This window comes from Vulpes lagopus, chromosome 8 (genome assembly GCF_018345385.1).
Source record: "Vulpes lagopus strain Blue_001 chromosome 8, ASM1834538v1, whole genome shotgun sequence".
NCBI lineage: Eukaryota > Metazoa > Chordata > Mammalia > Carnivora > Canidae > Vulpes > Vulpes lagopus.
In genome coordinates, this window is record NC_054831.1 from 66,828,491 (window position 1) to 66,853,438 (window position 24,948).

A 24,948-nucleotide genomic window follows, 5' to 3' on the forward strand; every position below is an offset into this window, starting at 1 on the left:
TTAACTCATAAATATAACCTTAAGTTGTCTGAAATGGACATAATTAATTATGTATTTTAAGTGCCTGAAACTATGTAAAAATTTAGTACATCTCAATCTTCCAGATATTTTAAATGGCTGACATAGCAATCTTACAAGGACCAATAAGGACTTTCTAAACTTTCTAGTCCTTTAACTGAATCTTAAGCACCTAAGCTTATTAGCCCTGAAAATATGATCATTCAAAATTATTAATGTAGTAGATCATGTTATCTTATTTATGTGAATACAATTTGCAAGCAAATTATGTTAGGCTTTTCAAATTAAAATTATAAGTGTATTACCAAATAAGTGCTTAAATTCAAGTCACAAAAGTCATTGTCAGATTGTTTAACAATGTCTCTAATATTATCTAAAGATTTTAGATAGTTAAGAATAAACACACGGATTATCCCAAGATCATACATCTTATTCATAAATTTAATTGAAAAGCATTGATACTATATTTCTTTGCTGGGGCTGCCATAACAAAGCACCATCGAGTGATGATTTAAACAACAGAAATGTATTTCCTCACAGTTATAGATTAGAAGTCTGTGACAAGTTTGGTTTTTTTTCTGAGGGCTGTGAGGGAGAATCTGCTCCATGCCTCTTCCCTACTTTCTAATGATTCCCTGGCAATCCTTAGTGATCCTTGGATTACACATGCCTCACCTTGAGGGCATCTTTTTCACGTGGCAGGGGGCACCTGGTTGGCTCAGTTGGTAAAGCTTGTGACTCTTGCTGTTGGGGTTGTGAGTTTGAGCACTATGTTGGGTGTAGAGATGACTTAAAAATAGAAATCTTGGGATCCCTGAGTGGCTCAGTGGTTTAGCACCTGCCTTTGGCCCAGGGTGTGATCCTGGAGTCCAGAGATCAAGTCCTATGTGGGGCTCCCGGCATGGAGCATGCTTCTCCCTCTGCCTGTGTCTCTGCCTCTCTCTCTCTCTCTCTCTATGTCTATCATGAATAAATAAATAAAACCTTAAAAAAATAGAAGTCTTTTTTTTAAAAAAGTTCTTCTTCATGTGACATTCTCCATGGGAAGAGTTCTCATATTCTTACTATGTGATCCAGCAATCAGGGTTCTTGGTATGTACCTAAAGGAATTGAAAACTTATGTCCACACAAAAACCTGTGCACGAATGTTTGCAGAAGCCTTATTCATAATTGCCAAACTTGAAGTAACTGAGATGTCAAGTTCAGTGGGCAAGTGGATAAATAAACTGTGGTATATCCCAGCAAGAGGATATTATTCAGCGCTAAAAAGAAATAAGTTATCAAGCCATGAAAAGACATGGTGGAACCTTAAATGCACTTTACTGATGAAAGAAGCCAATCTGAAAGGGCCATATAGTGTAGGATTCCAACTATATGACATTCTGAAAAGGCAAAACTATGGAAATAGTAAAAGACCAGTGGTGGTTAGAGGTTGTGAGAAAGAGAGATAACTAGGCAGAGCACAAAGGATTTTTAGGCCAATGGAAATACTCTGTATGATACTATGATGGTAGGTATGTGTCATTATACATTTGTAAAAATCCCGAGAATGTACACCACCAAGAGTGAACTCAGATATAAATGATGGACTTTGGGTAATAATGCTGTGTCAGTGTAGGTTCATTGATTATAACATATGTATCACTCTAATGCAGGATGTTGATCGTGGGGGAAGCTGTGTGTGTGGAGTGGGGAGGACATGAGCGACATAGGAACTCTGCACTAGCCACTCAGTTGTGTTGTGAACCTAAAGCTGCTCTACAAATAAAGCTTGTTACTTAAAAAAAAAAACTATAATAAAAAGAGGAAGTAGAGGGATCCCTGGGTGGCGCAGCGGTTCGGCGCCTGCCTTTGGCCCAGGGCGCGATCCTGGAGACCCAGGATCGAATCCTACATCAGGCTCCCGGTGCATGGAGCCTGCTTCTCCCTCTGCCTGTGTCTCTGCCTCTCTTTCTCTCTCTGACTATCATAAATAAATAAAAATTAAAAAAAAAAAAGAGGAAGTAGAGCGACACCTGGGTGGCTCAGCGGTTGAGCGTCTGCCTTCAGCTCAGGGTGTGATCCCATCTGGGGATTGAGTCCCACATCAGTCTCCCTGAGAGGAACCTGCTTCTCCCTCTGTCTATGTCTCTGCCTCTTTCTCTGTGTCTCTCATGAATAAATAAATAAAATCTTTTAAAAATTTAAGTTGAGTAACTTGAATTTTTAAAAAATAAAATACAGGAAGTAGAAATATATAGAAATGATCCATATAGAAATTCAGTATAGGAAATGATCCATATCCTTTGGTTTTATGAGTATGTAAATTGCTTGAGAGCAGAAATTATTATTTATTGATATTTACCTAATATCTCACATAGTGCTTAATAGTCAACAGATGACGGTTGAATGAATGAATGGATGGATGGGTGGATGATTGAGTAAGAGGTGTAGTATAATAAACTTCTAGGAGAGGAAGAGTACTTCTAACAGAATTGCTTTGCCTTAGGCAGATTAACTCAGTGTAGAGAAAAGTGACCTCACCCTACACATGTAGTTTTGAGTTGCTGTCCACCTAGCAGATCAGCCTAGTGTACAAGAACAGAAGCAAAGCAGAAATGTCCAGAGCAGCTGTAGAGTAGATTGGAGGCTGATACATCAGAACAATGAAGGTCTGACTCTCCAACAAACCACAACTGTGTTTGTCCTTGAAGATACTGCAAAAGTAGCAGCAATCCAACCTCCTCAAGTACAGACAAAGCTCTATAGCAAGAGGTGGAGTATGTAGAGGGAATTGTGAATGTTTTCCAGACTCTGAAGAGCACTTGGAGTACACTTTTCCTGCAAGTCACTCACCAACTCTCCTTCCTGGGAAGATATAGCACATTCAGTGGGTTGGCAATCAGGATTCAAATCTCAGTTCATTCAATTATGGAAACTTGGTAGATTGCTTTATGCCTTGGTAGTTTTATACATAAAATGAAAAAATGTCCTTGAACTCATTATTGTTAACCATCAAACAAAAATTGTTTTACACTCCCTGGGGTAACCAGCATTTGAGATGATTAGTCTTTGTAGCATGAATAACCCAAGTGCTTGGTCAAGGTCATAGCTGTACCTGAGGTCAGGCCCCTTTGAGCCCCATCAGCCTAGCTCCCAAGCCAAACTGAGCCAGGGCCCTCATTTGCTGCTGTCTTCTGAGCCTCCAACTTTAATCCAAAAGAGCATTGTGATTCTAGGATATCAAGGAGAGCCCCAGTCTAGAAAAATTATACAGTCATTCTAAACAATTGAATAAGAATTAAATGTTGATGGATTCAGCCTGTTATTCTCTATAATGCATCTCTAAATCCTGCTAAAGTATGACTTTGGAACTTACATATCTGAACTTTCCAGTCTGTGATTGACAAACACACAAAGTTTTGAAGGAACATAGTTTTCAACAATCTATTTATGGGGTATTCCTGGTGTAGACTATCCATAAGGCCTGTAGCTTCCTCAAGAAAAATCTGCAGGATGTCAGATGCTGTTTTTATTTCTCCACGTGCCATTAAAGCTCATGCTGGTTGCTCCTTTCGAGTTATACATATTACAAATGGACATTCCTCACCAGGAGAATTTTCATAGAAAAATGATTCACATCCACCCCATCAGCATATTTATTGTTTTGCTTCCAAGATGTACCCCAATCAGTCTACCACTTTCCATCTCTACTGCCTACTGTCCTAATCCAAGCCACCATCTCTCACTAGAATCCCACAATAGCTTCCTGTGATTCTACTTTTCCATCTGTCCCCAGTCGGTTCATTTCCACATTGTAGGCAGACTCATCAGTTTAAAATATCACAACTACCAACTTTGAAATTTCTAGTGGCTTCCCATGACAAATCAAATGAAACCCAAACTCTTTATGGAGGCCCAGGAGGCCTGGCGGATCTTGCCCATGCTCACCTCCCTGGCTCCTATCACACCATCCCTGCCCCTTACTCAATGTCCTCCAGCCTCGCTCTGACTTTCTTCCCTCAAGGCAGGTCCTTGCCCTTGCTGGTCCTCTGCCTGAAATAGTCTGATTCTCATTCTTTTCCTGGTTGATCTCCTTGTGATCCAGACCTCTGCCTCCCAGAGGGTAGCCTTCCCTAACCTCCCTGACTAAAAAGACCCTCCCTGCCCTTCCCAGTCACTCTCCCTCCTGTACATTTTATTTCTTGCACAGCCCATTTTGTTACTGAAAATGTCATGTTTGTCTATTTGTTTCTTTTCTTAATGTCTGCCTTCTCAGCTGCCTGAACACCCTAAGGAAACAAATATCTTAGTCCTGCCTCTCCTGAATTCCCTGTGACTAGAGCAGTGCCTGGCATAAAATATATGTGCATCAGATAAGTGAATATATAGATAGGTACAGATACATCTTAATATTCATTCAGTAAATATACTTATTTTAATGTGTATATGTTCATTTAATATATATTCATATATGTTACATATGAATGAATACATATCCCTGAAGATTCTTTTTCATATCCAGTTTTTGTTGTTGATTTGTTTTTTTTTTTCATATCCAGTTTTTATCATGACTTGGAATGTTGAGTGATTGGAATAATCATTTCTGATAAGAGTAGGAGCTGCGCTAGAATAAAGGCCGCAGCATAAGTAAACAATAAAGGATTTTGTCTCTTTCCTGTATCTTACGCATGTTGAATGTAGTTGGAATGACATGTAGAATTACCATACTCCTTGGTGAAATGCCTCCAAGTGATATGTATGTGTGTGGTTTTGAATGTATTTTTCATGTACCTTATTTAAAAGGGTTTTACTAAAAAATTAATAAAATAAAATATTAAAATAAGAGGGATTTACTACTCTAAACTCTAAGCTGTAGTCCAAAGTTCTCATGCCTATACTGAAACCACACATATCCTTTGATTTTAGTGCTAGGATCTTTGGATTTCTCTTTCTTAACTCTCCTTTCTCTGCATATATAACACACTTTTAAGATGGCCTCAAGAAAAAGGAACATCTGGAGTGACCATGTTAAGTTCTGAAGTTAAGTTTTACATAGATAGATTTATCTGTGGCCTAAAAAATTAGATATTTCTACTTCCTCCTAGGAGAACTCCTCCTTCTATTTTTTATACATATTTGCATTCACAAAGTATTTTTTTCAGCACTCACTGGGTAACAGGCACCATGCTCACCTCTCATATTAAAATAACTAATGAGACTGAGCCTACTTGGGTCTCTTAGTCTGACATATCATCTGTTGGATGACTTCTTATGCTGGAGCCTTGGGATTCTTCCCCACTCTGTCTCCGGCCATAGTCACTCCAGGAAAGGGTGATGCTAACATTTTTATGGTGTGTTTCAGCAACTTGGAAGTATATACAGTATACTGGCTGCAATCTTGAATGTTGGCAACATTGAATTTTCTTCTGTAGCAACTGAACACCAGATTGACAAGAGCCACATTTCCAGTCATGCAGCTCTGGAGAACTGTGAGTGTTATTATCTTCTGTTCAAAATTGAACTCTTGAAAAGTGTCTAATGAAATACTGTAAGTGTCTTATAAGGATAATTCCAAGCAATTGTACTTTTCTGGAATCCTAAAAATGAAAACTCTAATTCAATTTGTGTAAAATGAAGTTTATGAAGTCCAATATTTAAAACAGATCATCATGCCTACAAATTAACTGATTACTGCAGAAAGCCTTTCTAAAGACAGGCTTTGATGACTATTTTAGGAGCTATTTACATGTCAGTGTAAAAACACAGAATATACCATTAAAATTTAGTAAACTGATCTGAAAACAGTTAAAATTATTATTTTATAAACTTAGCATCTCTATAATTTTGTAAGTAATAAAGACTTGTATATTTATTTTCATACTGGATGGATTTTATACTCATTCATCCTGGGTTGACTGATTTTATGATGATTTTCTATATAAGAAGAGTGCATCATGGGATTTGCTTCAGATCAGCTTTTTTTCTCTAACTAGCAGAGTTTGATGAATTATTACAATAACTTAAGATTTTCCACTTAGCTTCTGATGGCATAGCTTTTTTTATATAGGAGATGCCCAATTAAAAAAATTTTGATATAAACATAAACCCCCATAATTCCAGATTTGTTATAAGTTTCATTCATAACCTAGGGAATCATGATACAAATTTATATATTTTTCTGATTTATACTTAATCAGGATCAGAATGAGATGTTTTAGGGTAATTTCAGAGGACTAGATACCAACCGTCCCAGTCTGGACCTGTCCCCAGAGCCCTATCATCTCTATCCCACTGTGTCTCTGGAACCAGTTTGGTAAAAGGACTGAGGTTGTCATGTAATGATTGTCATGGACCTGGGAACATATTCTGATTTTTCATATTTAAAGTTAGTTATTGGCACAGAAGGTATTAGATTGATTTTATTTATGTATGTATTTATGTATTTATTTATTTATTTTCTGAGCCATAGAGATCCCTCCAACCCATGATGAACTGGGCATAGATCAGCATAGATCCCAGGCTGAACTTTGTTCAGCACATCTAGTATTTTTTGGCGACCTTGAGCCAGTAGCTCCAGGCTGATCTATAGCTCCCAGCAATCCTCAGTTATCAGAAGTGGAAGGAAAAACAAAAACAGAAAACTACAATGATAGATTCAGATCTCACCATTGATCATAACTGGAAGAGTTATCAGCCATGAATAGAATTATTTACAACAGAGATATGTTGTAGATATGAGTGTATACTACCAAACTAAGAAATGACTTTGATAATTGAGAACCTATTTCTGTATAGAAGGAGGCAATCATATGGGTCACAGAAGGTTAGTATTAATATGAATATCATTATAATTCAATAAAGCACTTTCTGGAATAGCCATTCATGGAAAATAGAAATTTTGCTAACTTACTTAAAATGGTTTATAATTAAAGTTGCAAGGAATTATCTCCACGCCAAAGCCATGTTTTGAGATGTTTTTGCGGGTGCATTGTTTAAATCAGGCACCAGTTCTGTCTATTCAATCCTATAAATATCTCTTGAATCTGATCACTTCTCTTTATCTCCATCATCATTCTCACTAAAGACAATATCACTTATCACCTGAGCTAAGGGACCTCCCCATTTTTCATTCTGTATCAGTTCTTGAACTTTTCCAGGCCATTCTCCACAGTTCATTCAGAAACCACTTACACATGTACCAGTGGGTTTTCTGAATTTCTCTCTCCTCCTGCTCTCCTCCTGTCTCCCTCTCCTTTTATCTTCCCACTTAAATTTCTTTTTTTAAATTAATTAATTAATTTATTTATGATAGTCACAGAGAGAGACAGAGAGAGGCAGAGACATAGGCAGAGGGAGAAGCAGGCTCCATGCACCGGGAGTCCGACGTGGGATTAGATCCCGGGTCTCCAGGATCGCCCGCTGGGCCAAAGGCAGGCGCCAAACCGCTGCGCCACCCAGGGATCCCCCCACTTAAATTTCTTAATTAGCTTCCCATTCCTTCTGGATAAAGATGATCAAAACTAGAAGTTTGTCTTACAAGGTATTATACTTAGCATTATATTCCCAAGTAATTTTAATGCTTGGCATGTGTTAAACCCTCAGTAAATATATGTCAATGAATAAACAACGTAGGAGTAGAAATAGACATATTAATCAATGGGAGACACTATCCAGAAATGTCTTTACAAGTCCATAGGGAGTCAGTGTTGTAGAGACTGTGAACTAGCTAGCCATTTGAGTGGAGGAGGGGGAATTCAAATTCTTGTCATACACCATATACCAAAATAAATTCCAAGCCTATAACAATTTAAATGCAAAAACACCATAAAAAGTGCTAATCCTGAGATGAGAAAAGACTTGAAGAATTTTACGTGCAAAAAAACAAAAGCAGAAAGGATTTTTTTTTTTTTTTTTTATGATAGAGAGAGAGAGAGAGAGAAAGAGAGGCAGAGACACAGGCAGAGAGAGAAGCAGGCTCCATGCACCGGGAGCCCGACGTGGGATTCGATCCCGGGTCTCCAGGATCGCGCCCTGGGCCAAAGGCAGGCGCCAAACCGATGCGCCACCCAGGGATCCCCAAGCAGAAAGGATTTTTAAATGCATATTTGGCCACATAAAAATTCAAAGCCTTTCATACTAATACAAGAAAAATAGATGAAATTGTAATACAAGTGAAAAGTGAGAGAAAATATTTACATGGACAAAAAAAAAAGCATTTTTGTCCATCAGAGGACCCATTTCCCCCTGGGGTCCCCATTCCCAGGTAAGGCAGCCATCTGCTGATGGTACCGCATGTCTGTATGCAGAAACACCACAGGAAAGAGAAGCCCAACCTGGGCTTATATATATATATATATATATATATATATATATATATATATAAGCAATATTGTGACTTATAAAGAGCTCTTCTAAACTGATTAGGAAAATTAAATATATCAATGACAAAAGGCAGTTTATAAAATAAAACCACAAATTACTAATAAAAATGTGAAAAGGAGAAAAGTATTTGGCTTCACTAAGAGTCAGTTAAAAACAAATTGAAAAGTAGACATTTTTTTCCTATCAAATTGGCCATTTTCAAAAGTAATCTGTGGTGTTCATAAAATTGCATTGAAATTACTGGTTTTTACTTGACTGATAATAATGTAATTGGTTCAGAGTTTATAAAGAGCAGCTAAATAGTGTACCTCAAAAGGGTTAAATGTGTTTATATACTCTGAACCAGTTGCTGAACTTAGGCAATTTATGCTAAGACAATAATACAAAACAGGAACACAGTTTCATGCCCCAAATATTTATCCCAGCATTCTTTATAATTATGAACATATGGAAACACCCTAACCATCCAACAATGTAAAAAGTATTCATATGATACATAACAGAATTTTATACAGCAAATTAAAATTGTTTATAAGCAATATTTAACAAAATGAGAAATTATATTAAGATAAAATACATATGCAGAATAGTGGCAATAAACATCCCTAAAAGGAAAGGAATGCAGAATGTTAACCTCAAAGTAAGATTTCTGCAGTTAGCTTGTATTACTTCTGCAATCTGAAAAAAGTTATAGTAATGTTCATTGATTTTAGTCACATAGTCAAGAAATAGCTTGTCCCAAATGCTAAAGGTAAATTCAGAATGTTGAAAGTAATTTGAAAGGAGAACAACTGATTTTAAAAAATAGTCTATCATGTAACAGTTTGCATTAAAGATATTTATTGTATTAAAAAATGAATATTTTTATTCACTGAGTTTCAGTATTATTCATTTAAAATTCCTGTGATATTTAATTATCATTAAATATGAATATATGTTCCAGGCATCACATTGTAACAAAATTTAATCATTGAAATACATAACTGAGAAGTAGTGTGGTAAAAATATATATATGAATGTCAACATAAGGTTTGTGCTTTTTTGATTCAATATTGCAGAAGTTACATAAAATACTTTTGTTTGGGTGTACCCCTGAAGTCTAAGTAAACTTCCAATTAATATCTACATTTTGTGGGGCACTCGGGTGGCCCAGTGGTTGAGTGTCCACCTTTGGCTCAGGTTGTGATCCTGGGGTCCGGGATGGGGATCCTGGGGTCCTCCATCAAGCTCCCCAGAGGGAGCCTACTTCTCCCTCTGCCTGTGTCTCTGCCTCTCTCTGTGTGTCTCTCATGAATAAATTAAAAAAATCTTTTAAGGGATCCCTGGGTGGTGCAGTGGTTTGGTGCCTGCCTTTGGCCCAGGGCGTGGTCCTGGAGACCCGGGATCGAATCCCACGTCGGGCTCCCGGTGCATGGAGCCTGCTTCTCCCTCTGCCTATGTCTCTGCCTCTCTCTCTTTCTTTCTGTGACTATCATAAATAAATAAAATTTAAAAAAATCTTTTAAAAAATTCTACATTTTGAAAATGTGTATATAATAATGGTGTCCAAATTATCCCAAATCTATTCATCATGCTTTTAAATTATTTAACATAATTCAGTGGAATTGTGTTTGGCATTACATAAACAACCACTGGCTTGTGCAAATATATTTACCCCTGTCAGCCAGTTTAGTTTGGGTTGTGCTATATTATTATATTATATAGCAGCCTACATTTGACCAAATAGAGAAAAATGATTGGAGCCAGGACTACTACTGAATAGTAACTTATTTTTACATTATAAATTCTTCACATATTTATTTCAGGTCATTTGAAGAAGGTAAACTAAGATGCTTTCATTCAATGGGAAGTTACTTCATTGCCAGAACTTTTTCTAACAACACGTCTGTTTATTTTACTTTTTTTTTTAGCTGCTTCTCTGCTTTGCATTCAGGCAGATGAGCTACAAGAAGCTCTTACCTCCCACTGTGTGGTCACTAGAGGAGAAACAATTATACGACCCAATACCGTAGAAAAAGCCACCGATGTCCGAGATGCTATGGCTAAAACTTTATATGGGCGTCTCTTTAGTTGGATAGTCAATCGCATTAACAGCTTGTTGAAGCATGGCACATCACCAAGGTAAACATTCTTATGGAAACATTTTTTTCCCAAATGTCAGGTGATGTAAATCTGTTTTCCAATTTACTGATTTATGTATGAGTCCCTCTGAAGATGTTTTTAATTCTTATTAGTTAATTGCTAAAGTTCTCTGCTTTATTTCCTACTAGCACTTTATTGGGCCAGATAGCTACAAAATTTTTAAAGTCCTGGGACTTTATTTAAAACTAAAACATTTTTTTAAAAATAATAAAATAGTATTTAATTGCATTTTAAAGTACTTTACTACAAAATAAATTCAAATGTATTTATATCTTTCTCCAGGTTACCATTTATTCTATATTAAATAACTATGAATGAATAACTCAAAAGTAAATAACAATTCTTTAAAAGTAAAATATTTTTAGCAAGATGTTTTAATTATTCTATAGTGAAAGACTAAATAAAGATAATCTTACACAGAATTTATGCTTTTCTGCTATAGTGTTTATTGAACATATTTTTGCCATGTCTAAAAGGCTGGCCAGGTTTTCCCTGTGATTCATGAGTTACTTAGGGCTGCGATGTAGAACCCATGAACCCACAGGAAAAAGTATAGGAGCTATTTCCGTAATACCAAATATGTATCTTTCACATATTAAAATTAATGTTACCTACTTTAATTTTATATTCTATGAAGAGATTTTTCACTCTGTGTCTTGGTAGTAGTTTCTTAGCTAAATCACAAAAGTAAAACTCTAAGATACCCTGCCTTACATTCCCTCTTAAGAAACTAAATAAGGGATCCCTGGGTGGCGCAGCGGTTTGGCGCCTGCCTTTGGCCCAGGGCGCGATCCTGGAGACCCGGGATCGAATCCCACGTCGGGCTCCCGGTGCATGGAGCCTGCTTCTCCCTCTGCCTGTGTCTCTGCCTCTCTCTCTATCTCTCTGTGACTATCATAAATAAATAAAAATTAAAAAAAAAAAAAGAAAGAAACTAAATAAGAACTCAAAATAATGCCTTTTTAATTTTCTAGTGGGAATGATGATGAACTGAGCATTGGCATTCTGGATATATTTGGCTTTGAAAATTTCAAAAAAAATTCCTTTGAGCAGCTGTGCATTAACATTGCAAATGAACAAATTCAGTATTATTTCAATCAACATGTGTTCACATGGGAACAGGTAAGTCAAAGGTACTATAAAGATGCATGCATGTGTGTGTTATACACAGAATTGTACTAATGAAGCAGGATTTAAATCATCGATTTCAAGCCTCAAATATATAGACAAAGGAAAGATTTTCTTTTATGCATGATCATAATTAAAACAAAAAAAAAACCAGAAAACAAGTATGAATTTGGTGTGTCTTGAAGCATGACCTTGAATGCCCTCCATCTAAAATCAATGCACCCTTTTGCAAAACTTAGCAAGTCTGAGGCTTGTAAACAAAGAAGTTTCTTTGGAAATTTAAGTAAGCAGATGTGTCCAACTGTTTCTCTTTCTGTAAACTGCATAGCTGAAATTCTGTATGAAATTTAAATATCCATCTAAAATGCGTTAAAACTTCAGAATTCTGGTAACTAGGCAACAGAACACAAGATAATGGGTTTGATGCAAATGCCACAAAACGGCAATTTTGTCCGGGTACAGCGTGTAATTTATGATTCTGCTTCAAAAATCAGAGACTTACTTGAATTGCATTTGGCAAAGCTGTCGTATTAAAATTACTTCGACGATTTCGTCAGGTCTAAAAGAAACGGTCATATTTTTTTATCATTTAGTATGTCATTGGTCTCCCTTTAATAATATTAAATTGTTTTGTGCTTATGATTAGAACTGAAGTTTTTTTTAAGTTGGAGATAAGGCAGAGGTACATAAACCTCTTTTGATTCCAGATATTTAGGTTTGTTGAGGATTTGCTTTAAAATTGCATTTTGAAAACACTGGTAGCAAAGGAAAACATTTAAATCTTGACATTTCTTAGGCCAAGAAAAGGGACAAAAATGTGAGATTTTTATCTGTGTTTGCACAGCTCTCATCTAGCCCAGGATCTGGCCTATCAAATATCCATTCCTTTTCTTCTTTCTCCGTCTCTGGCTTTGTCTCTGTCTGTCTCCCTCTCTCCCTTCTCTCTGCTCCCTCCCTTAGTGCCATCCCTCAGTCTAGATAAATAATGAAATCTTTAAAAATCATTAAAAACAAAAGCCCTTCCCCAACCTGCTTATCTCTCAGCCATGGCCTCTGTCATCCCTTCACAGCCAAATTTCTTGAAATCATATTCAGTATTCATTGCATTGATTTCTTCCCCATCTGAGTACCCTGAGTCTGTAGCATCTGGCTCTGACCTCAGCCATCCTACTGGAATGGGCCTTGCTGATCTCATCCGTCATTATTAGTATCAGAAACATTTTAGTCTCTACATAATAAGCCTTTCTGTAATTTCCAGCCCTGTTGACAGATTCTCATTTCTGGAGAGTCCCTCCTTTGGCATCCCAAATACCAGTACCATCTCCTGTATCATGCCATAAATAAGTAGTTCTCAACTCCAGCTGCATATTAGAATGACTTGGTTATCTTTGTCAAATCCCAGGGCCCAGACCCTGTCCCAGAGCAGTTAAATCAGATCTCTTGGGATGAGACCCAGGCATCAAGGTCTTTTTAAGTTTCCCAGTCTGTTCCAATGCACAGCCAAGGCTGAGAATCACTGTCCTAAATGCTAACTTATGCTCAGTAAGAAAAATCATCTGTTTCCATTATTTCAATCATCCCCTTCATTCTAGTGATGCCCAAGCCCTCATCTCCCACTCCCCATCTTTTTTAACTCCTTGCCTCCATTTAAGACAGCTTCCAGAACTTTATCCAGAATTGAACTTGTCACCTTTCTCTCTTATACTCTTCTTCAGTGAGTAACATCTCTGTCCACCCACTTACTCAAGCCAAAAATGTCATGTTGCCTTTCATTTCTCATTACTGAAATCAAGAAAATTAGTGAGACTTATTCACATACCTACCTCCTCTATACTCCAGTAAAAATACTTGGTTTATAATTTTGCCTTTCTTACGAGGCTGCAAACTCCTTGAAGTCATTTTGTATCTTCAGAGCCTGATGTACAGCAAGTGCTCGATAAATATTTATTAAATTAATATCTATCTTGCTTTAATGCCTCACAGTGTTCACAGAATCCATCCTAACCAGAGCCTGAAACAAGTAAATTTTGTTTGTCTATTTGTTTAGACTTTCTGATAGGGATCTATTAGGATTATCTCCTTTATAGGACTGGCTGCATCTTCACATATTTCCCATCTGATGAATTAGCAGCTTGTGTTGGTAGATCTCTGTGTTTCTTCTCTTTGGGGGGTTGAAGTTAGAACCTACTTTTTTTGGAACTAGCCTTTAAAACAATGTCCATATATTTCAATAATTATTTGCTTTTCACTTCTTTTAGGGTATTATAGTTTACAGTCCACTTTGATAGCTTTGAATTTTATCCATGATCCTAATGCTCTTAATGCTTTTTGCCCTTGGGCTTGCTACAAATAAAACTATTCTGGAAGGCTCTTTTAAATATCCTTGAGAGGCTTTCAAGACAAAACAACTCAAAATTGCCCCCAACAAATTAAACTTTCAACTGGAATCCAGGATTATACAAAGTAGTTTGAGGAATTAAGGCCATTCATAATCCTTTCAAGCGCCTTCCTAAGGTAACTACCCCAAGAATCCTTGCTTCATAATCTTACAGACCACTGAGTGATCAGATCGATGAATATGTGATCCACTGGATATGGAATTAGTCAGTGATTCTTTTGATATTAACATGTGGGTGCACATGTTTTGTTTTGTTTTCTCACTCTGTCACTTCTGTGTGAATGCAAAAATTGTAACTCAGAAATGCTACTTATAGCTATGTATATTACCTATCACAGGTAGAGAATGCACTTATTCTGATTTCTATAAATGAGAAACAGCTATTAAGACAAATCATTAATTAAAGTCATGGTCACACTTTCCTTTTCATCATAGGTTTGACCTGAGAGAGCTCCTTGATTTAATAAAGCCATTATTGCTTATCAGTAGGACATACTATTATCAGTTTCACAGACGTTCAAGCAATCTGGGCAGTCAGAGCAAGAAACAACTCTCTGGCAACACCTTCACAAAAGAAACAATTTCTGGTTCTATTTAAACCAACAAACATTATCTTTACAGACAGTCCTACAACATTGGAATATAAATAAAGGTTTGCTGAAAGGCTTTCCTTATTTCGCTCAAGTTCAGTTGACATGTAATATGTAGGGGGACACTCCAGCAAAGTTGGTTATGAAGGTATTTTAAATATTGTTTTCCCATTACTTTCTTTTTGTGTGTGTGTTAATAGCATAATTTGAGAGAACCTGAGCCAGGTGTGCAAGGCCGGCTCTAGGCTGTTTTTTTTTTCTTAGAACCTTTTTCCACCCAGCGTGGAGCCCAAAGCAGGGCTTGAATTCACAGCACCAAGATCAATACCTGAGCTGAAGAGTCAGACACTTAACCAGCTAAGCCACCCAGGCTCCCCCAACCCATTAAAACAATAATCAGTAGACTATAGTAAAACATTTTTAGTGAAGGAGTTTATGGTACTGATTTAATCCATAGTTTGCTGGGTGGATAGTGTTAAATAATACATAGCTCCTGAAATTTTTCTGGAGTTTGATGTTTCATAATATGTGAAGCTTCCATACTTTTCCAACATTAGAAGAAACATTTATATATATATATATATATATATATATATATATATATATATATAAATTTTAACAAAATTTTAAAGAGACAATTTATACCTGAAAACAGTAGTCTGAAAATTAAATAAAAATCAAGGTCCCCACCCTTACAAATAAGGGTATAGTTATAATCTTGTAATATTCAAGATTCAAACTCTTCTAAATGAGTTACAATTTAGGCATTTATAATTTTCTGTCAGTTTTATTAATTCATTTGCCAGCCTCCTCTATTACATTTGCATTAGCATTATTTTTTTAGTGATTTTATTTATTTATTCATGAGAGATACAGAGAGAGGCAGAGATATAGGCAGAGGGGCAGGACTCAATAGGGACTCATAGGCGGGACTCAATCCAAGGACCCGGGGATCATGACCTGAGCCAAAGTTAGTTGCTCAACCACTGAGCTACCCAGACACTCCACATTAGCATTGTTTTGATGCACACTATTTGCTCCCATATCTCTCAAAAAACTTTAGGTTAGCAGCTTAAAGGGTAGCAGACAAGTAACCACATTCCTGATAAGGGAGACATCTTTTTTACAATAGCCTCCACACTGAATCTCCACACTGACTGTGTAGCCAAGATTTTGCTTTTATTTGGTTGTTTTTGTTTGTTTTCTAGCTTTCTTCCAAGTGAGAGAGAGCACAACAGTAATCAAAGTGTGATAGAAAGCTTGACATTCTCTTCACGTTAGACTCATGCTGATGCTGTAGTGGTGGGTTTTGTCCTTTCTTTTAATTACACTATGGTGTAATCATTGTGGTGTAGAACATACAGAGGAAATGAGCCCCACTTTCTGGAAGTTTGTTTCACATCAAGGGGAATGAACAACCAGCCATTGATGAGTCACCAATGGGCATGAGTTTGAGTTGGAAAAAATGCCATTATTCTTTAGGACCATTATGCACCCAGCACATAAATATCTAACAAAGTGTTATTCTAGAATTCTGAAGATTCACTCTACTTGTTTACACTCCTACTCATATCTAGGATGAGTTTTTTTACCCATTACCGCAGCATATCTTTCTGACTATTAACTGAACTAAAGTTCCTTTTAAAGTGAGTGAGCTATTAATATTTGTTCTGTACAGGCATAAGCTGTTACATATATCACTTATATATCCACCCATGGGTCTAGAATTAAAAGTTAGAAGTCATTTTATAAGCAGGAAACCATTTACAGCACATAATGCAAACAATAACTGCAATTATGGCTCGGGCTTTTCTTGCAGAAAGTGATGTGTATGACTTTCATCTCCAGCTGTTCATATCCTAAAGTTTGAGGCTTTTCAGATTTTGAATATGGGCTCCAACTCATAATTTGTGGCAATTTCAAAGACCAAAAATTCATTCATTATACAGTATCTATAATTTCAACTTTTTTTTACATTACAAAGTAAAAGAATTAGTCGTCTGATAAAAAAAAATGTAGGTAATTCAAAATAGACCCTTTATAAATGACTTTAAATTGTTTTGCTTGCAAAGTGTGAATTTTTATTTCATATCCAAATTTCTTCCCTATTAAACAAACCATTGTGTACAGTGGTGGTAGCATTTGTCTTATTTTAGCTCTCCAAGTGATAAATAGCATTTTATAGGCATTTTCTTTAAGTATTAAAACAGCCATGCATTTAAGAAACCCTTGATACAGGCAAAGGGTGACTGGGTGGCTCAGTCAGCTAGTCTTTGACTTCAGCTCAGGTCATGATCTCGGGACTGTGGGATCCAGCCATGAGTCAGGCTCCACACTCAGTAGGGAGTTTTCTTGTCCCTTGTCCTCTCCCTGTGCCCCTTACCTCTCTTGTGCTCTCTTTCTCTCAAATAAATAAAGCTAAAAAAAAAGGAAGAAAGGAAGAAACTCTTGATACAACAAATCTTGCTTTTTAAATAAATGCTCATCCAAGTTTTGGGTTACTGTTTGAGATCACGTACAAGTGTTCCTTAAACTTCTTGCATACTAAGTGAGTATGGAAGTTGATATCCAGGTGATTGGATGTGTGTAGAGCATACCTACAGCATCTCCCATGTGGTCCTCTCCTGCTGGCTCTTTGCCAGCAGCGTCCTATGCTCCCATGTTCCCATCATCCCTTACCCTACACCTGTGCTACACACAATGTGTTTCTCTTTTATAAGTGAAGTTGAGTCAGTACCTTTAATGTGATGTGGGGATTTGTGGTACTTACTTTGATAATTTGGTATAGTTTTAAGACATTTTAAAAAAATATTTTCATTATGATATAAAGTAATTTTAAAGAAATACATAACAGTGAGCATAGATCCATTCAATTACTATAGTTTTCCTCATGTCAGGTTAGAGCATACTTTTGACAAGATGAAATAAAAAATTTGGGGGGTAAAAAATGTGACAGTGGGGGATAAATAGTTTAAGGTGAAAGAAATCTTGGTATATAAAAAAACTACACATCTGAATTCCTGATTGAAATTCCTCCTTATCCTAAGCCAATACCTGTCACCTGTCAGTAGAATATAAATTTATAAGATCTTTTTGGCTTTTGAAGAGTTTTCAAGAATGGGTATCATACACAAAAAGTGACTAGATTAAAATGTTCATCTTAACATACTTTTTTCACTATAAGAAAAATACTCAACTCACCCTGAGTAGCGATAGCACCCTAAATCCTAGATTTTCAACCTTCAAAATGTTTTTCCTAGAATGAAGATGATTAGAATGAGTAACTTCTCAATGGTTTCTTTCCACTGTAGGCAGTTTCTGTAAATGTGTACACTCATATGAGCAGTTGGTGAGTCGGAATTCTTTTGCTAAAAGGCAGGCATCAGGGAATAAATGTGTTTATGTGGCTTCGTTCCCCTGCACATGTTCTGTCAACAGAATGTTTATGCATTCACTCATTAAGTTTCACAACACATTCAGGCAATTGGGGCATTTTGAAATCTTTCAGATAGAAGAAACCTAAGTAGAACATCTATATGTCATAGATAAAAGTGACGCCTTGGGACTTGCTCAAAGGCTGATGAAACAAACCAGGACCAGAATCTGCATCTTCTGGTATGTATCATAGGTTCTTCTCACAAAACAAATAAACAAAGTTGAGAAGAACCAGGGACCTAACAAAATAACCTCTCATGCAGAAGAAAAAGGTGCTCTGTTGATTTGAAAGAAAGGAAATAAGAAGAAAGGGAGGAAGGAAGGAAAAGAGAAATAGAGATAGAGACAGGCTTTCACATGGAAGGCCAAAGGGTATCCACATAAAGTGGGGAAGAAGGAAACAAGTGGGGAGAGCATTAGCACTGGAGCAGGCAGCGGTGATAGCAGAGCCTGGGGTGCTGGAGAAGGCAGAAACCACCTAAAAAGAAGGATGTAGAACTACAGATGGAACAGTTGAAAAAGAAATAGAGTACCAGCAAAGAGATCCTAGAATGTAACATCAGAGTTAGAAAAGCAGAGAGACTCTATGCTCTGCCCTCAAGGACAGGGACTCTTCCTTTTTGTCTTTATTTCTACCTTTTCTAGGCTCACCTTCTTCTAAACATACACACAACAGGTAGTCCACAAATGTTTGAGGAATGTCTGCATATGGTATCTTCTACAGTGGTATATCCAGAGTGCCATAAACCCAGGGGAATTCCTAATACCATCTCTTGATATAAGTCCTATATCAAATGCACTGTTCTTCTAAAAATAGAAGAGATACTACTTTATAACTTCCAAACAGCAAACACAAGCACATAAATGTTGAGAATCATCTATACCAGCTATTAAAATATTTCTAGACTCTAAAATACCTGAAACTATGGAGCAGTGTCAAGTGATAGACTTACCTATATGAGAGAGAGAGGTAGGACTTCATTTCAGAGGCAGAGGTTTAGTGAAAGACTCCATTGCACCCTGTCACTCTGTATGCCCACCTTTTATATTTTTTTTTTTATGATGGTCACAGAGAGAGAGAGAGAGGGGGGCAGAGACATAGGCAGAGGGAGAAGCAGGCTCCATGCACCGGGAGCCTGATGTGGGATTCGATCCCGGGCCTCCAGGATCGCGCCCTGGGCCAAAGGCAAGCGCTAAACCGCTGCGCCACCCAGGGATCCCCTGCCCACCTTTTATAAAAGAAAAATGTCATTTGAGCCAAATACCTTGATTGAAACCTTGGTGATTCAGGAAAATCTTTTTGAAGCTTCATACTTAGATAAAACTATCAGATAGTAGTAGAAAATACTCTCCCACGGTATAATAATGAGGTGGTGTTTTGGGGGATTAGGTAGGAACTGACTTTTACATGGTGATTCAGTCTGCCTGTTTTCACAAATATGTGGGAATTAAACAATGTATTCCTGGACTACCAGTGGGTCAAATGGAATTGGAAAGAAAGATCAAAGACTATCTTGATGGACACCGAGGCTCCTTCCACAGTTTTTTTTTTTTTTTAAGATTTTATTTATTTATTTATTCATGAGAGACACACAGACAGAGAGAGGCAGAGGGAGAAGCAGGCTCCATGCAGCAGCCTGACGTGGGACTAGATCCCGGGTCTCCAGGATCAGGCCCTGGGCTGAAGGCGGCGCTAAACCACTGAGCCACCTGGGCTGCCCCACAGTTTGGCTATTGTGGACATTGCTGCTATAAACATCGGGGTGCAGGTGTCCCGGCATTTCATTGCATCTGAAAGATGCATGGATAAAGAAGATGTGGTTTATGTATACAATGGAATATTACTCAGACATTAGAAATGACAAATACCCACTATTTGCTTCAACGTGGATGGAACTCGAGGGTATTATGCTGAGTGAAATAAGTCAATCGGAGAAGGACAAACATATGTTCTCATTTATTTGTGGAATATAAATAATAGTGAAAGGGAATAGAAGGGAAGGGAGAAGAAATGGGTAGAAAATATCAGAAAGGGAGACAGAACATAAAGACTCCTAACTCTGGGAAACGAACTAGGGGTGGTGGAAGGGGAGGAGGGCGGGGGGTGGTGTGAATAGGTGATGGGCACTGAGGCGGGCACTTGACGGGATGAGCACTGGGTGTTATTCTGTATGTTGGCAAATTGAACACCAATAAAAAATAAATTTATTATTTAAAAAAAAGAAACTATGAGAAAAATACAAAATGAAAAAAAAAAGACTATCTTGAGACAAATGGAAATGAAAACACCACATGCCAAAACTCAAGGGATGCAGCAAAGGCAGTTCTAAGTGGGATGTTTGTAACAAAAAACACATACATTAAGGAAAAGAAAAAGAAAGGTCTCAAACAAATTTAGCTTTATACCTCAATGAACTAGAAGAAGAAACAAACTAAGCCCAACATTAGAAGGAAAGAAATAAAGATCAGAGCAGACATAAATGAAATGGAGACTAAAAAGACAATAGAAAAGAACAGTCAAGCCAGGATCTGTGGTTTTTTAAAAAATAAATAAAATTGAAACTTCAGCTAGACTAACCAAGAAAAAAAGAGAGAAAACTGACGTAATTCTGATCTCTGGCTTCCTGAATCTTCAGCAACGTCACAACTGGTGGTGATGTGATGCTATCTCTGAGCCCAAGAAGAAGTTATGTTTATTATTATCTGTTTCAGAGTGATAACACTCCTCATAGTAGCTGGCAGGCATTGTGTAACGTGTACTAACCAGAGATCTGCTTTATTTCCCCTCCAAACTGTCCTTTTAAGTAGTTGAAGATCTAATCAAAGAAATGCAAATACAGCAATACGCTATCATTTTCTCCTATTGAAAATATCAGAAAAAGTTGTTTAATGAGAATATTCAATGCTGGTGAGGATGCAGTGAGCTAGGAGTGTGTATGCAGTGCTGATTAGGAAGCACATTGCTGCAAGAATTAAAAAAAAAATCTATCTAGAAATGATCATCAGAGCCTATGAAACGTTTCCAAGTTGACAAGCTAATCTGTCCTAAAGATAATCCAAAATACAGAAAAACTTGGTGCACAAAGATGTACATCAGAGCACTATTTAAAGTAATAAAGAGGGGGCACCAGTCTCATTCAGCTGGTGGAGCATGCAACTCTTCATCATGAGTTCAAGCCCCATGTTGGGTGTAGATATTACTTAAAAAAATAAAAAAAGAAATAAAATAGTTAAAGAAGGAATCTAAAATGTCCCCAGGTAAGAGAATGGAATATAAAGCTACAGGATATAATCTCAGGTAGCCATTCAAATAATGTTCATGAAAAAAATACATATATATTTTTAAGATTTTATTTATTTATTCATGAGAGACAGAGAGAGCAGTAGAGACACAGGCAGAGGGAGAAGCAGGCTCCATGCAGGGAACCCGATGTGGGACTCGATCCCAGGACTCCAGGATCACACCCTGAGCCGAAGGCAGACACTCGACCGCTGAGCCACCCAGGCGTCCTGAAAATATATTCATTACATGTTCTCCATTCCATTTTGTCAAAGGGAATAAAGTAAAAATTGAATAAATAGTATGATTTTATATGAGCATCTATTACATTTATAATCAGAAGCTCAGGATTATGCATGTGCACATGATTTATAGTTTTCACCACAGTCTTCCTCTCACTAGAAAGAGCTTTTCAAAATGATTTTTAACAAAAGGAATCCAGAAAGCTCATGTATTTGTTTGTTGGGGCTGCCATAAGGTATCACAGACTGCAGAGCTTCAAACTGCCTCCTGGACTCACAGATAGCTGCCTTTCTCCCTGTGACCTTATATGGCTTTTACTCTATGCAGTCACTTCCCTGGGGTCTCTTCCTCTTCTTATAAAAAAAAGACCCATCCTGTGGAATTCCAGCCTTGCGCTTATGGCCTCATTTGGCCTTAATTACCTCTCTAATGGCCCTATCTCCAAATGTCATCACACTGGATATAAGGGCTTCAACGTATAAGCTTGGGTTGGGGTGGGGGTGGGGGACACAGTTCAGTCCTTAACACGCAATCATTTATTTAACCTGCTCAGGTCTCCCTAGATAGAGGTAAGTAATAGGTGAGTAAAAGTGCTTGTCCTCTTGGAGTTCCCATTCTAACAAGAGAGGGAGACTAATCCAGTAAAAATGCTAGAAATGCTGTGAAAGAATTTAAAACATGGTGGGAGGGATAGAGCATGACCAACTGAGGAAGGGGGTTGCTGAATTAGTCTGGGCCATGGGGGAAGGTGTCTCTGAGAAGGTGAGAGTCCAGCCTCTGTTGTGTGACAGATTGTGCCAACGGGTCAAAGGTAACATTCCCCGCCACCACCCTTCAAAGCCATGAGGAAGCTTGCAGCCTCTTGGCCTAGGACAACCACTCTTCCCAGCTGCTGTGTGAGGCTGAGGACACAATGCTGTCATGAAGACTCTCTCCTGTGGTGAGACTTTCCCTTGTGTTTAGGCCAGAGCTCTGGATGGGGCGCACCTTCATGGGCTTTCTTGCTACTCTGTCCCTTTTTACAGCTAACACTGAAAACCCAATGAAAAATAAGCAAGAGCTTGACTCAGGCATGAAGCTTCCCAACATTTAAGTCTTCTGATTTCCCTCCCTCCTTGATTTATACTTGGATAATTAATCATCTGCCCTTCTCAGAAGGGAACTCAGGCCATCTGAACAGGGCAGCGATTATATATGCTGAACAGCCCTCTATGGCAGTTAATAACTCCACTTATCTTCTGCTTTAAATATATTTTTAACATACAGGGCATAGCAGAGGACTTTCTTAAGAGTTATACAAGCTTCGTTTCTCCACTTAGGCTTAAAAACAAAGTATTTTGAGGTCATAACTGCTATAAAAGTACATAATCTGTTGTTTTAGGCAGTCTCATTTTACTAGAAGGGCTTTATAAATCGTGAGTAATAGCATGTTCTCTCCATTGGTTTGCCTGGAGTACATAATCCTAACAAGTATCTTCAAGGGGAGCCCATTGTTTTGCTAGTTACTCATCTCTGCTCTGTCTGACCTGCCACAAAAGGGTTCTGTGGATTCTGACACAGGCAAATAGAAATGACAAATGCATTGATTTAGATCTTAACCTTGCGTGCTTTCTATACAAAACATACAAAACCTCTTCTGAACTTTGCAGTTGTCACTTAAGCTGTAATACGCTGTCAGCCTGATGTGTCTACTAGTAAAGTGATTCTGGGTCTGTATATTGCTCCCAAGGTAACCTTCAAATGCAAACGCTATGAAACTTCCAGACATTGTTTCCAATTTTATGTACCGGATAAACTAAATGACCTTCAGGTGATCTACCTTTTAGCCTAATGGGCACTGCCAAGTTTTTACGTATTAGTTTTTTGTCTTAAAAATGTACATTTATTTTTACTAGTGACACCCTTGAAATGACATTTCAGTTTCATAAGATTCCAAAATACTGATTAAAAGTTTTGACCCCACCTGCCATTTGCTAACTTCCTCCATGCAGTTGCCAGAAATAAGTTCTCTTCCTCTGAAGTCCTTATATTACATTGTACATACTGTTTATCTAACCTGTGTTACCTTGCATTTTGAATATTCATTTACTAACCTTATCACTCAAGTTAGATCTTAAATCCACTGAGGACAGGGAGTTCTATTAAACATCTCTTTAAAAATAATAATAAAATAAACATCTCTTTATCACCCATCACAGTGCTTTATTATAAGATGTTTAATGAAAATACTTAATGAATTAAAGAATATATTAAAATAATAATGAAGTGGCTCAGTCAGTTAGGTGTCCAACTCTTGGTCTCAGCTCAGGTCTTGGTCTATGGGTTGTGAGTTCGGACCCACCTTGGGCTCTGTGCTGGGCATGGAGCCTACTTTAAGAAAAAATTTTTTAAGTTAAAATAATAATGAAAATAGCCTGTCATTTTAAATTTGTGAGTGGTGCAGGATATTCTCTCCGAGTCCAGAGTTATTTCATACGCTTCCCGGTGATAGCTACTTTATTACCCGAGAACCAGTTAGCACCCTGCATGAGAGCATCACTACAAGTCATTGTCCAGGGGTCATGCATGTCCACTTATAGACTGCAGCACTGGGGTGGGGGCACAGTGTGAAGGCAGTCCTAGAAACGGAGCAACAACGTGATGCTTAGTGCCCCTTTGGTGAAATAGATCAGTAGCATTTGTTTTGTTGGCACCACAATCTTACACTAATTGTTATTCATTGTTTTGGTTTTATGCAACTTCTAGTATACCCAATGGCAACTGATTATTAATGTACCAGATAGATTTACTTTGTTAGATGGAGATCGTTTCTTCCCCGTGGTAGAAGAGACAGTGGGAGATTATAGAGTAAAAAAAATCCCAAAGAATTATATATGCTAGTTAAGAGGCAGAACCTCGATATGAACCTTTGTGTTCTTGGCTCTAAATCCACTGATTGTTCCTATGACCTACAACTGTTCGCCCTACTGACAACATAAATGTTATCGTGACTGAGAAGTTAACGTTCTTGAGAGATCCATTTCTGAGACTAGATCAAAAGCTTAAATTGGGGGAACTGCAACTCTGAGCTATACCTAATTGATATTCTGTAAATTCTGGAGCATAACTCTATTACTGCTCATTATCAACATATTCTCTTGTATTTTGAAAGCCTAAGATGTCTATCATTCTGGTAGAGACACTGGAAACTTTTTATGATTACCCTGAATTGGCGCTGACTTTAATGAACTGGCAGTTTTGGGGAAAGAAAAATAAAATGATACCCTCAGCTTAAGGTCAATGTCATAGGAAGCAATTTCTTATAATATGTGGAAAATAGAGTTTGGGATAATTACTGTCAAATTACATAT

The 24,948-nt window shown here is 37.5% G+C and overlaps 1 protein-coding gene across 1 annotated transcript in view; it reads left to right on the forward strand.

Moving 5' to 3' along the window:
* The window catches only part of MYO3A (myosin IIIA), a 226,976-nt gene that overhangs the window by 132,442 nt on the left and 69,586 nt on the right, over positions 1–24,948 (forward strand). The window contains exons 16-18 of the mRNA XM_041767407.1: positions 5,363–5,489; positions 10,293–10,503; positions 11,499–11,646. Coding sequence (XP_041623341.1) covers positions 5,363–5,489; positions 10,293–10,503; positions 11,499–11,646 — 486 coding nt within the window. The remainder of the gene's footprint in view (positions 1–5,362; positions 5,490–10,292; positions 10,504–11,498; positions 11,647–24,948) is intronic.